We start from the raw sequence: 14,273 nt of genomic DNA, 5'->3' as shown, positions 1-14,273 counted from the left end.
TCAGTGAACGGTAGGGGTAGATGAGACTTGCCGTCCTAATGCCTCCTTGATGACACCCTACTCTCGGGAACTTGTGTAGGCACGTGGACGAAAAATATGAGGAACCTTTGATCTCCTGCCAACTGGTATGGAATGGGTTATCAAAGAACGTCTGTAGGGTAAAGTGAGTTAGGAAGCTACGTCATATTAATGGCGCTACTCTCCGGACTCTATGCCGTATTAATGACGCCGTTTAGAAATCACGCCGCATTAAAAATTTCTGTTAAAAGCCTTGGTCTAGCTCTTAAACATAAGCCTAAAACATAGGCCTCCTAGACCGATCAAGGGAAACACAAAATTTCCTCCCACAAGCCTATATTTGATAATATGAGATTAAAGGTTGGTGTTTGAGTTGAATGAGGGTTTGGATAGGTGTTTGGAATGCAAGCAAGAAAATAACAAAGAATTGAGTCACTCTTATTCACGGATTGCAAAGATTCACTCTCTACAAGAGATTTACGAATTGTACTCTAGTAGCCCAAGTGTAGAGCAAATCACCCTAGCACTGAAAATTTAATGAACTAAACAAGCTTAGCTGAAATTTCTAAAAGCCAAAGAATGAATAAAAAGTTAAAAACTAGGCCACAAGGCCTTTATTTATTGGGCTTTCTTGCAAAGTTCCTACACAGATGAAATGCTAAAAGTTAGGAAAATAAAGTCTAAAAGCTATGGGATAAAGCCTAAAATGTAGGGATAGGCTTGTCCTCTCTTGGTGGCCGGCCACATAGTACTCTCATGGTGTCTTGGTTCGTCTTGGTTTCATCTTGGGCTCTTCCTCTCTCTTTGTCTCTCTTATAGTCAATCTTGGACTCTATATTTATCTTGTGTAATCACTTGAGAGTCTTGCTTAATCTTGTCTCTATCCTCTCTAACAACCTTATCTTTTAAAAGCCTTGAGTCCATCTCCTCCATGTCTCCTTGGTGGCCATGGGTTGGGCTTGCTTGGCCATGGGTTGGCCGTGGCCTTGTTTGGGCCATGGCCCAAACGTGGCTTGCCATGGCATGCTGTAGGCTGGCCCGTGGCTAGCCTTTGGTTGGCCCTCGTGGGCTGCTGATGGGCAAGCCATGTGTGGCTGTGGCTTGTGATTGGCTAATCCTTGGTGTTGCTGAGGTATGGGCCATGGCACGGCTGAAGTCGGGTCATGGCTTGCGTGTGGCACGAGCCATGGTGCAGTTGAGGCTGGGCCATGGCTTGCTTGTGGCATGGGTCGTGGTGCAGCCAAGTTTGGGCCACGACCTGTCATGGGTCAAGGTGTCATGTCTTGGTTATGGCCGAGGCAAACCTTGGTCTTGACTGAGCCACAAAGTCCTTTTAAGACCTGGTACGTCCCCACCAAGTCTTTAGATGTGGCTGCCCAATCGCTCATATTTTCTCTCGTGACACCTTTTCTTCTAGGGTTCTTGTCAAATTCTAATTAAGCGAACAGTTGAAAGGACATGGGCTCCCCGAAGTCAGGTATGAACTGTCCCCACCCAGAAATCTAGTATACAAGTTGACTCTCAGGTACGAAGAACTCTCTCTGATTCCTTAAAACTCACTCATAAACTACTAAGAAGATATTCTGACTTTAACATCGGAGACTCCTCGGCCTCCACCAAGGCCCTCACACTCTCCGTGTTTTCTTAAGTGTGCAGGTGAGAGACTCATGACCCGAGTTGCTAGAACCCGGCCCAAATGCGTACGAAATACGACGTTAGCAGGTTGCACTAAATTTTGATTAAATAAATAAGAGTTGCACTTTTGATAGACGGTTTTTTTATATTATTTATATAATATTAGAGTATGCAAGTTATGTGTACTCATTAAAAAAAAAAATTATTTAAAATTCGGTATGCAAAGCACACCCTCTATTTTATTGACATGATAAAATTTGATTTGTTAAAAAAAAATTAAAATTAAAATCTCTTATAATTCAAGTCTTGATATGTCAATAAAATGGAGGGTGTGCTTGTTATATCGCCTTCCAAATAGAAGAACTCTTTAAAAAATAGGAGAAATATGGAACCCATATGTACGAATAATTTTTTTAGTAGATTTTAATTTTTCAAAGAGAGTATACAAGATTTGCACATTCTAAGACTCTAGCGTTACTCTTTCCTCTTGTTTATCCTTTGGTTTGCCTATCTTTGAGGGGTCGTACTACATTCACTGAGACTATAGCACGAGAAAACACAGAGAGAAGGCCATTTGGTCTTTTTTATTGATTTTTTTTTTCATATATTTTGTCATACCCTTAAACATTTCAAAAAATATCATTAAAAAAAATACTTCGTTAATCATTAAGTTAAAAAAAAGAACTATCGAGATCCACTCTCGAGAGACCCCAAGCATCATCATTGAGACAACTCTTTTAATTTTTATTCCTACCCTTTTCCGGTGTTTGCAGGCAAGTTCTGCTGCTGCTGCATTTTCTAGGCCAATGCCTCGCCTCCGTTCCACCTATTTGCCACATGTAATAAGCATCATATAAGTCAGATTTTAGTTCGTTAATGCGTGTCACATTTGGACATGGATAAAAGTAGTTAATTGTAATTTCTAAAACTTTCAAATGTCAATGTTGAGAATCTAAGAAACTTATATGGTTATTAGCAAACCCAAAAAAACAGTACTGAATTTATAATTAAAGAAAATGAGTTAAGTGAAACTGCTGTATGACATTTGGTTCTTACATCTAAAGAATATTACTAACATAAACAAAAGATGGGTGAGGACTGTGGACATTGATATAATTATCTTTATTTCTTGGCAATTGCATAATATTGTATAAATGGTGTATTGAGATTTAAAAGAGAACCAGATTTGCAAAGGAGCATCGCATCTCAAGACATATTATAAAGTATTGAGGGGCAATGCATTGGTCACAAAGAGATTTTACAAAAATAAATTCATAAATTGACGTGATTTGTTGTATACATTAAATTGTAAATTTATTTTTACTATATAATGTATCATATAAAGTCATTAGTTTATAAATTTACTTTGGTTAAATTTTTTTGTGGCTGTAACATTTCTCTAAAAATAAAATGAGGACAAGTCACTCAGAACAAGGTAAATATACTACTATTTTCATCCTATTATACAGGTTATTGATGGTGAGATCTGATGCAATTGCATCCCAGAGCACCATAGGCATGCTTGCTTACACATTTTCTTTATTTATATAAGAAGATAGGCAATCTTCCTTTTTACTATAAATCAACTTGACGAACATTGTTTATGTAGAACGAAATCAAAATAAAAAAAACCAAGAAACGACTGAATTCCAATTCCTTTTACAAGGTTTCCTTTCACTTTTCTCCTGGAGAGGAAGGGAGAAGGGAGGAGGACATTCAAGTCTCCAGTTTGATGGCTGTATCAAGTGCATCCACAGTGTTATTTTGCTGTCCCCACAGCTGTGCGTATCTTCCTGGCTTTGACAAGAGAACTTCATGGGATCCATTTTCAACGACCTTCCCATTCTCCAGAACTACGATCTGAACATTATATAGAAACATAATATGGCACATGGGTTGTACATAATAAACTTTGTAGCATATTGGAAGTGCCATTTATTTATTTACTTCCCATTTGAGGGATTGGTGAATAACAGTGCATGCATAAACATTCTCATCTTTCTGAAAACAAGGAATTTAAAAATGCTCCCTGGCTCATGAGAACACCAAGAACATGATTTTGCAAGTAATAAGATACCAAACATAGAACCATGAAAACTCAAGATTTGCTCATAGTTGTTACCAAGAATGCTTACCTCATCACACTGCATTGCGGTGGTAAGCCTATGAGCAATGAAAACTGAAGTTCTGTTACTTGCTAGGGAATTCAATGCACTTAAAATCTCCGCCTCGGTTGTGCTGTCCAGAGCACTTGTAGCTTCATCACACAACCTGAAGATGCCAAATGAAAGCAATGGATTACTTACAAAAATAAAAGTGCAACTTGGTTCTCTCCTTCCAATATAGAGAGAAGCATGGTTGACAAAGATTTTGACCAAGATTTTACGTCATTTACCCATTGAAAGCAATCATCGTCACTCATTAGGCTTAAAAATGGCAAGGGAACTTAAAATCAGTCTTAAACGTTAATTATTGATGGCTAGAATGTATACCAAAACCAGTCATTTGTAAGGGAAAGATGGGAAGACGAGTTCACTCACAAGATTAAATCTGATTGCAGAAAATGCCATATCCTAGAGATTTATTGGAAGCCCAAAAATGAACGATACCAAAAACCCCCAAAATACAAACACGAGAAAGATTTAAAACACAACAAATTAGGATGACTACTTGTACACTAAACAGTGTGTTGCGTGTGTACAATACTACAATGCGCCAGTGTACTGCAGCTATTATGTAAGGGAAAAATATAGTTTTTTCTAATTGGTAAGCTCTACATAAACCCAGAGTGTCTTCAACACACGACCACACCCTCTGCCCAATACAATGGCTATAAGAGAAGTATAATTTCAACTGGAGAAAACAAAGGTTCAAATGATGTATCAGAAAATTATAAGCAACTGTTATTGGCAGAGGCAGTACAAGACTCGAGGGTAACTGAATGATAATGTAAAAGAGATCAGGACAAGATACTTAATCATACCACCAAAATTAGCTTTGTAACAGTTTCTAAAGAATGATAAAGGAAAATAAATGATTCCAAAAGGTTCAAAAGGATAAAATCTTCAAACTTTTGATTCCAGGGGGCACATAGAATGAATGGGTGTCAAACCTGTGTTCTCACCATTCAAGTTTAAGATGGTAGCTCCTTATATTATTCTTAAGAGTGCATTTTCCGTTACTGAACATGCAAGCATTTAAATGTACACAAGTACATGAATCTAAAGAAAGGTCCAATCAAGAAGAAGAACAGAAATGCTCACAGAATTGCAGGGGCTTTCAAAAATGCACGAGCTAATGCCACACGCTGCTTTTCTCCGCCACTTAACTGTAAATAAAAGCCACCCAATCAATGAAAACCCAAGGGTTGACTGAAAAGCTCTACAACATACACAGATACATATACCTTGTGAAATGCTGATGATAGGAGGATAAAATTTTAGAAATACAGCCCCCTAGTCCATTCAGCGGCCCAGCATCACAATAGGGGTGTTTTACAATTTACCACTAAAACTAAGAAAGTATATTACTGCAGTACTTGTCTCACCTTCAGCCCTCGTTCCCCCACAACAGTAGAATATTTCTCAGGGAAGTTCATGATAGTCTCATGGATTGCTGCACGTCGAGCAGCATCATACACCTTTACAGGAAAAAGTATTAGGCAGCAAAAATAACGTAGAATATTCAGCAGTGCATAATTTGCCGAGCAAATAATCAAATGTAGTAGCAGCACAAGTTCATTTCATACTTCTTCTTCTGTTGCCGAAAGTCGACCATAATGAATGTTATGAAATATTGTGTCATTGAAAAGTACCTGTCCATCAAGCACAAGTTACTTGTCTTATAAATATAACAACTTGCAAGATTTAAGAAGGGTTACCTATTTATTGACATATATAGAAGACTAGAAGTAGACAAACAAGAACTGAATGACTTCATTGAACGAACCGTATCTTGTGGCACAGCACCTATAGATTTTCGTAGACTCGCAAGAGTAACCTCACGAATATCTTGGCCATCTATCTTTATCTGTCAAGGACAAATTCAATGGTCATTACGGAATCAAGTCAATTTGAAATTCCATGATAGATTAAAAAAGATAAGTTCACCGACAAAGAGTTTATGAATATCAAATTACATTGCAGATGGCATCTCTTGTCATTATCCACCAAAGTATGTTCCAAGAATGAGAAAATAGAAGAGAAAACATAACTATGACGCTAGACATAAAGCCAAAAAACCCTCCAAAATACAAGAATGAGTTTCAATGAGGAAAAGAACCAGTGACTGATAGCTGCAAAAATCGTCACCCAGCAAAAGGTATCACTTGAGGCCTTTCGGAATACATAGAATGCTGTATAAAGCTGATCATCAACTGGTAAATCAACTGTGAAGCTCTGTTCCTCAGTATATCATTCTACCCAACAGTATACTAAGAAATAACTTGTTTCTTTTATCAAGAAAATAGCTTTTAAAAAAAACATTATCAATAACTCTGTGAATTCCCACTCACATGCCATGTGACCTCCAAACTAGTGATTTCAACACTTGACATTCCAATTTGAAACTTATCAAAAAAAAAAAAAACATTCCAATTTGAAACTTTGGCTGCAATGTTCACCCTTGATGCCTTTTTAAGGTCCAGAGTAACCATATTTTCCTCACCCTCAGCCTGGTTATTATTATTACTTGTTTTTCTTTGATGAGGGTAAGTTCGATATTTTAGGCTTTAAAAAATTTGTGGGTGCACATTGCAACTGAAGCTTCAAATTGTAGAGCTAAGTGCTAATATTGGTGGTTATGAGATCAAATTGCAATAGGGATGATAGTTGGGGGTGGGGGGTTGAATGTAATTTCCTGTTTTCTATTTTGATTCCTTTTTATGACAAAGGGGTAAAATGCATAAATATTTTAAATTTTGTCAAGCTTATCAGGATTTGAGAACAGTGCAATATATTCAGTACTGATGCAAGTAGCAAATGCAAACTTATATTGTAAATGTCATTCAAGCCTCAATATAGGAATGTACTCTAGGAGTAAGACACCAATTTTGTAGGCTGCATTGTACTAATAGCAAACAATTACGAAGAATAACAGTATCAGTTCTTACACTTCCGGAATGGATGTCAAAGAACCTGAAGAGCAATCTAAGAATGGTCGACTTGCCTGCAATCAAATTATAGTTGTAATGTGATATCTTTCAAAGAAATCCCGCCACCAGGGGAGGAAGAAAAATATAAGACAATGGGAAATATGCATCATATCACAAACCAAAAAGAGAAATCAATGGAGAAATTATAATTTGCATATGAAATGTGATCACGGGAAGGCAATGGGATTAAATGGACTCCTATCTATGTTACCATAATGTTGGGAAGTGAAGTGAGCCCTTCCAAAGTCTAGTTGCTTCGATTATGTGTTAGTAATTATTTGAATTAGGATTTGTGAAGATGCTGAGAAGGGTTCGAGTTCCCAAGGGGCAGTGCTGCAAGAGTTTTGGCAAATAAGCCATGGTAGAGGTGTAAAGGACCATGGCAATGCATCCTAGTTCCCACCACACCCCTCCCCCGAAAGGAAGAGAGACATAGGAGTATTTTTCCAATGCCTTCTTTTGTTTCATCATTTCTGCCTAGATTTCCATCAAAATTGCAACTCAAAACCTTAGCTAGCTCTTCTCATACTATCTAAAACTTTCACCATAGTTGATTGTTTCCGTATTCTTGAACCAACCCTCTCACCGCCTTCAAAAATCTATCATTTTACTGAATGCAAGTATTTCTTTCAAGAAGAATAGTAGCACCCAGCAGGCTCAGCAAGGCCCTTCTTGAGGATGACCTTAAAATCTCTAGTGAAAAGAATAGCTCTAGTTTCTTCGTCAAAAGAAAAAAGAACAGGAACAAAAATAGAGGTTGTGAGACTGAAGAGGGAGGATCTGGTGAATCATGAAAGAGATTACGATGTTTTGGGATTCACATGATTTTTTGAGAAAAAAGATATAGCAGAGAGTATGATATAGTCAAGGGGGGAGGCCATGGTGGAGAGGGAAGAATGAGTAGGGAGTTTCTCTCTACCATTTATTTCCTTTTTCTTTTCCTTTGGATGCAATTTTAATTTCTTTGTCACAGTATTATGTTAATAAGGAAATTTGGATCAATAAGGAATTCACACCCCTTCCCCCCCCCAGTGCAAAAGTGTGTTTTTTTTTTAATATGAGGCCACACTATCTATTAACTGGTCAAGCTGGCACATTAAATTCTTACCACTTCCACTGGTTCCAACAATAGCCACACTTTTCCCAGCTGGTACAACAAAAGATACCCCATCAAGAATCTTTCTTTCTGTCACGTAGCTGAATGCAAAGAAATCAATTAAGAATCATCAGCAATCAAATCATAAAAAAAAAAAATTATGAGGCACACTTATCATGAGACCAATAAAATTCCATGATAAGCATGAATCACATTCTAGTCCATAGAGATGACAACCATACACAATGTATACCAAATTGTCAATTTTATAACATCATAATAAATGAGGCCGAATCATATATATATGTGTGTGTGCGTCTGTGTGTACTTATCAAAAAAAATATATATGTGTGTGTGTTACACTTCTATTAATCAGAGTTACAAGAAGGAATGGGCGGAAAATGTTTAGACTGATGCAAATAAGTATCCGTAGAGAATTCTTAAATCATTTGTGAAACCAGGAATTGGAGGGTTTTTCTCTTTAATAATTAAGAACTGGAGGGAAAATTAGAAACCATAGTAGTACTAAACAAATCAAATAACAAATATAAAATAGGAAAATGGAAGATATAAAACTGAATAATTTGACCAATTCCTAGACAAAAAACTCTTAAAAGGACATTCTAATCTGTGCAATCCAGTCCAAAGATTTGCAGATATTGACTGGGTAAATGATAGAGGTTATCAAGGTCACTGTTACAATATCATATTCATAATCTATGCAATCGAGTCCAAAGACATTGCCGATATTGAATTGGTAAATGGCAGAGATTATCACGGTCACTGTTATGAAATAAGTTGTACAAAATAAAATCGGTGCTAAAGGCTGTATACGAAATGACACAGAAGAAAATCTACCAGGTTACTCGTATCTCATAATGTGCTTGCAAGTTCTTACATTAAAACCCAACATTTGATGTTATAAAGTGTGAGCTTGGTTTCCATTCTTAACACAGTCCCCAACAAATATTTTGGAGATGACAGTTCATCAACATGATATTAGAACTTGGCGGACTGAAATCTTTGATGGTGTTAGGTGAGCATACATGTCTTGTTGATATATATTGTTAGTCTGAAGCATCCAATTTCAAAAGATATTTTCAAAGGAGAACATTTCAATAACATGATGTAGTAGTTTACCAAATATATTAACTCCCAACTGATGACCACCTTCTGCTTCTTGTTACACCATCAAATCATGCCACTATCTCAATTGCTATGCTTATAAACGAATATATTGGATAAATAGCTAGGTATGTACATAACAAAAGGTACAAAAGAAAAATCAGCTACCTAAACTGTACATTGTCAAACTGTATGTGCCCTCCATCCAACTTAAAAGGCTTTGCGTCATCTTTATCTCTAACCTCAGGCCTCTCCTGCAATTATCAGAGGAAAAAAGATTGCTACAGGCACACAATGAAACAGGCACCAAGAAAGAACTTTTATATTACAATGAAGAACACCAAACAAAACACCTTGCACGTGCAAGTAAAAAATTAATGTTATCTTCCTAAGAGTTATGAGTATCAAATGAAAGAACTAAGAATTTATGAAGTGTTTCTATTTCCTTTTGCTGTCTTCGATAGACGGGTCATGAAATATGAAGCCGTACTTTCCTTTTTAACAGAAAATTCTGTGAAAGTGACATGAACAAAGACAAACATTTGTAAGAGATCCTTTTCCCTAGCATTCATCACAATCAACGTAATTTTAACACAGATCTCGATCTTCTTAAAAAAAAGCTTTGAAACACTAAACTAATGCACAGATGAAAGAAGATCCAATGTAATAGACAATTAAGTGACAAGAACAAACTACAACATCAATTGAGAATTAAAGAGCATTTAGAAAGTTCCTTGACAAATACCTCCAACAACTGAAACATGGACTTCATGTCAACAAGACTCTGTATGGTCTCACGATATACACTACCAAGAAAATTCAGAGGAAGAGACAGTTGGAAGAGAAGCCCATTTACCATGACCTGTATCATGACATTAATGCATAATTAATTGACCATCACTGAATCACGTCGATTAAAAGAACTTCGTTAAAAGTAAGTGTGTAAGAACATATTTTACCAAATCACCAACTGTCATCTCGCCACTCATAATTCCATGTGAAGATAATACCATAGCTGTTGACAGAGCTGTGCTAAATATTATATTTTGGCCAAAGTTCAACAATGCAAGGCTACGTTGTGTTTTTAAAGCAGCATCTTCATACCCTGAGTGATAGATCACCGAGACAGAAACAGCATTAAGGCTCAAGCAGAGTAGATTACTCATAAAAATAGTTTAAAAGAGAGGATCTAACTTGAAGTTTTGCCAAACTACCAGGAAGAAAAAAAACTATAACGGCTAAAGATTTAAAAACCTTTGAATTATATTAATGCTAAAGGTTGGAGGCAATTTCCATTAGGGAAAATAAGAAATTTTGGAAACTTTCATTGAATTTTGTCAATTATTGTAAAAGGTAAGCAAAAAAGAATTGAAAGGCTGGGGTCCAGATTGAAGGTTGCCCAAGTTATTTATTGCATAAGAATAACCAATCAAGGACGATTAAAGGTTTTAACCATGAGGCACAAAACAACTAGACCTCTCAATCCCTAACTATCATGGACCTTGGTGGGCTTTGGTGCATAATACACAATAAAATTGCTTTGCTAATTGGACATCAAAGTAAAAATTACTACGACAGCAAGACAACTTACTCCTTAAGTACTCATCATATTTATCAACTTCATATGCTTCATTGTTAAAATATTTGACAGTCTGAAAAAATGAAAAACAAAGCATCAAGTAAGATGCAGAAGAAAAAAGGGTTAGAATGGGAAAAAATAATGCATTAAATAATACATAAGAAGAAAAGCAGGCAAAGAAAGGCATCGGAGCTTCACCTCATAATTAATAAGTGAATCGACTGCCCTTGAACTTGCATCATTATCAGCTTTATTCATGGCCTGTCTAAACTTTGTCCTCCACTGGAAAAGACAAGGGAATTCTTTGCTGAGAATGGTTAGCCCACAAATCTCACATTACTAAGAGAACCCATTCCAAGCTCCAATACCTTCCCCCCCCCCCCAAAAAAAAAAAAAAAAAAAAAAAAGAAGAAACTCAACAATTTAATAAAAGCAAGCTCTTAAAGATATTCTTGCAATGCCTACAATCCATCAGAATGCTATGTGATGAAGGCAGTTGTTTATTAACATGGAAAAGAAAGGAAACAAAGACTAATATGAGCAAGCTATTGGTAAAGACCTGGCAGAAGAGATACCTGTGTCACGATTAATGTGAAAGCGACATATGCAGCAACTGACGTCGAAGTAATCCATGCAAAAGGTGCTCCAAACTTGTACGCCAGTATACCTGATACCATAGATATCTGGAGGGATACATGATAAACTTAAGTGGTTCAGGAACAAAAAAGCAGGGCCTGGGATAATAGTGTATAACGAAGATGAAACCAAGAATCGTAGTCCAATATAAAGAATCTAGGTGTCATTATTCCACCGTTTACAGCAGCATTCAATAGTACAAAATCCAGTATCACAAATGTTATGCAACTAAATAACAATCAAATCCACATCCCCTTACCTCTAAGATGGTGGGTACAACATTGAACACCATAGATGAGAGAATGAAATTTATAGCTCGGCTACCGCGATCAATAATTCGATTTAATGCACCTGTTTGTCGACTGGAAATACAGTAGCAAAGTCAAGAAAAGAAAATATGTAACATAACTGCACAAAACAGATTAATATAATTGATCACTGACTTAGTTCGTTGGGGGAAGAAACAAACTTGGTTATGCTGGGAGGTAATAATTCACAGTACTAACTAACTTATAGATTTACAAAAAAGGTAAAAATGACAAAATTCCCAATATTTAAATGCAATACCTAAGATGATATTGAAGGTCAAGATCAAGCAAATGTGAAAACACCTGCACAAAGTTAGATATGATTGCATAAGTCGTGTAGAATAATTCATTGAAGGTAATATCACGATCTCAAATGCAGGAAATACGAATTCACAAGGAAGAAGAACTCGTGGGATGTCTGAATACGCAGGGGTTGAGGGGAGGGGGTGACATACTTTCCTAGATACCGATCGAATTGTTCGCAAGGCCACCTTAGAAAATACGGCAGTCCGCAGCTCTGCCACAAAAGGGTTGCATCCAGTTACGAAAATGGAATCGGCGAACAATGAGAAACAACCAAGAAAATGATAGTGGAGAAAACAGAAGATCGTCTTTTTTTAAAATATCGGAGATTGGGCATGCACAAATGTTTAAAGAATGAAGTATGAACAGAATAGTAGGATACAGGCAGAAGAATCAGCAATTACATCATGTGGTAGTACCGTTGAAAGCAGAAGCACACGACCGTGCAATCCCATATCCAATCAAAACAGAAGCTGGGGTGGCAAAAAGAGCTAAAGCCTTTGAATTGGCAGTAGTAAAGGAAGCGAGAGCAGAAGCATTGCCGGTAGCGGTTGTTAGCCAATCAACAGCAAGCTTAAAGAGGAAGGGCACCTGGACGTTCAAAACCTGAAACAAAAGAGACCCATTGAAGAGGAGAAGGGAACGACTAGAGCAGGAGCGATTAATTGGTGACTGACTGAAAGACCTTGGCGCCAACGAGAAAAGCCAAGGCAGTGAGGACTCTGAGACGGAATTCGGGGTTATCTTTCATCCATAAGTAACTGGCAAGAGTACGGAGGATTTTCACGTCGGCGACTTGGTTCTCGGGAGGTGCCTTAGGTTTCTCAAACTTTAGGGCTACTGTCGCGTTATTCTTGTTGCTATCTGAAGTATCAGTTTTGGAGATTGAGGTAGAGAACAAAAGGCGCCCATTCAGCATGGAACTCTGTTTTTTGACAAACAATAAAATACCCAATCCAGTAGTCAATCAATTGAACACCATCAAATGTATGCGGAGAAGAGAGAACTAAAAATTAGATAATCAATCACTAACAGGATGATGTAAAGAATAAGGGTTGGCGGCTTTGCCGGGAGGAGGAGAAGAAGAAGAAGAGGACGACGAAGATGGAGAATCAGAAAGGAAGGCCGTGACAAGGGCTCTTCCGAAATTCCGGTTCCTATTGCTGTGGAGAAGACATCGGCCACCACCCCCGACAGCCGTAGTTGGATTAGTGTTTGTTGAAATGCGAAAAAGAAGATTAGGAGGCCGCTGGTAAGAACGTAAGAGAGCGGCAGCGCCAGCACCAGCACTCGGAGGGAGAAGCCTAGGAGCCCTAAGGCGGCTCCTCGCCGACGCAGCGGCGGCAGCAAACATTCTTTTTATTCAACTGAGACCACCAAATCGCAGTACCCAGTAGAGCTCGGTGACTGGATATGCAAATGCACAATAAAACCCAAATCTTCAATCTTGTGAATAACACAAAGATCCACACCAAAATGTGAGCATTGATTCAACTATAATTAACAACAAATAACGAAGCAGAGAAAGAGAAACGAGGAACAACAACAGTTGGGACTGTGGTGTACTTTATTTGTTTTATAAGAGGTTCCACGTTCTGCTCCAATGTTAATTGGGAAGAAGGGGAAAACCTTTGGACTTTCAAACACGACTCTTCCTCATAATTTTTGGTGTCCAAAAGAGAGATATACGGTGATTTGAATGGTGAAACGAGATGAATTAAATAAAATATTATTAAAATATTTTTTTAATATTATTATTATTTTAAAATTTTAAAAAAATTAAATTATTTATTATATTTTATATGATAATTTAAAAAAATTATAATGATAAAATGAAATAAGTTAAGAATATTTTGTATCTAAAAATAAGATTGGAGCTCAATCACGCGTCAATTAAAAATAATAAATTCAAAGAAAAAATTAAAAATATTTTAAGCATTTTAATTTTGCTACTCATTTATAAAATATGTGCTTGTCAAATGTTCAAGAGTCACATGACAATTTTATATAAGTAAATTAGAAAAAAAAAACTGAGTCCATATTCAGTTCCGATCAAGAGATTTTAGGCTACGTGTTGTACATAAATGAGATGAGATTTTTCATATATCACTTAAATGTAAAATATTTTTTAATTTTTAATTTTTAATTTTTTTTATCTAATAATTATTACTTTTACAAATTTCAAAACAAAACAAAAAGTTCATTCATCATTTTTAAATTTTAAAATAAAAATAATATTCAAATTAATATTCAAATAATTTTTATAATTTATATTATTATTCAAACTTTTCTCTCTTGATTTTCAAAATCTAATAAAATATCTTAATCTAAATTATTTTATTCCTATTTACAAAATTATGAGATATTCCAAATATTCAAAATAACCCTTGATTTATTGAGTTGACATCTTCGAATAAAAAG

The 14,273-nt window shown here is 36.4% G+C and overlaps 1 protein-coding gene across 1 annotated transcript; it reads right to left on the bottom strand.

The window, feature by feature from the left end:
- Positions 1–3,174: 3,174 nt before the first annotated feature.
- On the bottom strand, positions 3,175–13,493 carry LOC121240395 (ABC transporter B family member 25, mitochondrial-like). Its single transcript, XM_041137836.1, has 20 exons — positions 12,886–13,493; positions 12,538–12,777; positions 12,272–12,458; positions 12,005–12,066; positions 11,809–11,852; positions 11,501–11,603; positions 11,181–11,288; positions 10,804–10,887; positions 10,618–10,678; positions 9,986–10,131; positions 9,772–9,888; positions 9,195–9,280; positions 7,914–8,002; positions 6,764–6,819; positions 5,602–5,682; positions 5,402–5,467; positions 5,201–5,293; positions 4,917–4,981; positions 3,789–3,924; positions 3,175–3,513 (listed from the first exon to the last, which is right to left on the bottom strand). The coding sequence occupies exons 1-20, from the start codon at positions 13,204–13,206 to the stop codon at positions 3,370–3,372; spliced, it is 2,289 nt and encodes a 762-aa protein (XP_040993770.1). The 5' UTR covers positions 13,207–13,493; the 3' UTR covers positions 3,175–3,369.
- Positions 13,494–14,273: the final 780 nt, after the last annotated feature.

This window comes from Juglans microcarpa x Juglans regia, chromosome 7S (genome assembly GCF_004785595.1).
Source record: "Juglans microcarpa x Juglans regia isolate MS1-56 chromosome 7S, Jm3101_v1.0, whole genome shotgun sequence".
NCBI classification, from domain to species: domain Eukaryota; kingdom Viridiplantae; phylum Streptophyta; class Magnoliopsida; order Fagales; family Juglandaceae; genus Juglans; species Juglans microcarpa x Juglans regia.
Note: the sequence above shows the minus strand (reverse complement) of the source record. Positions and strands in the feature narration are given on the sequence as shown.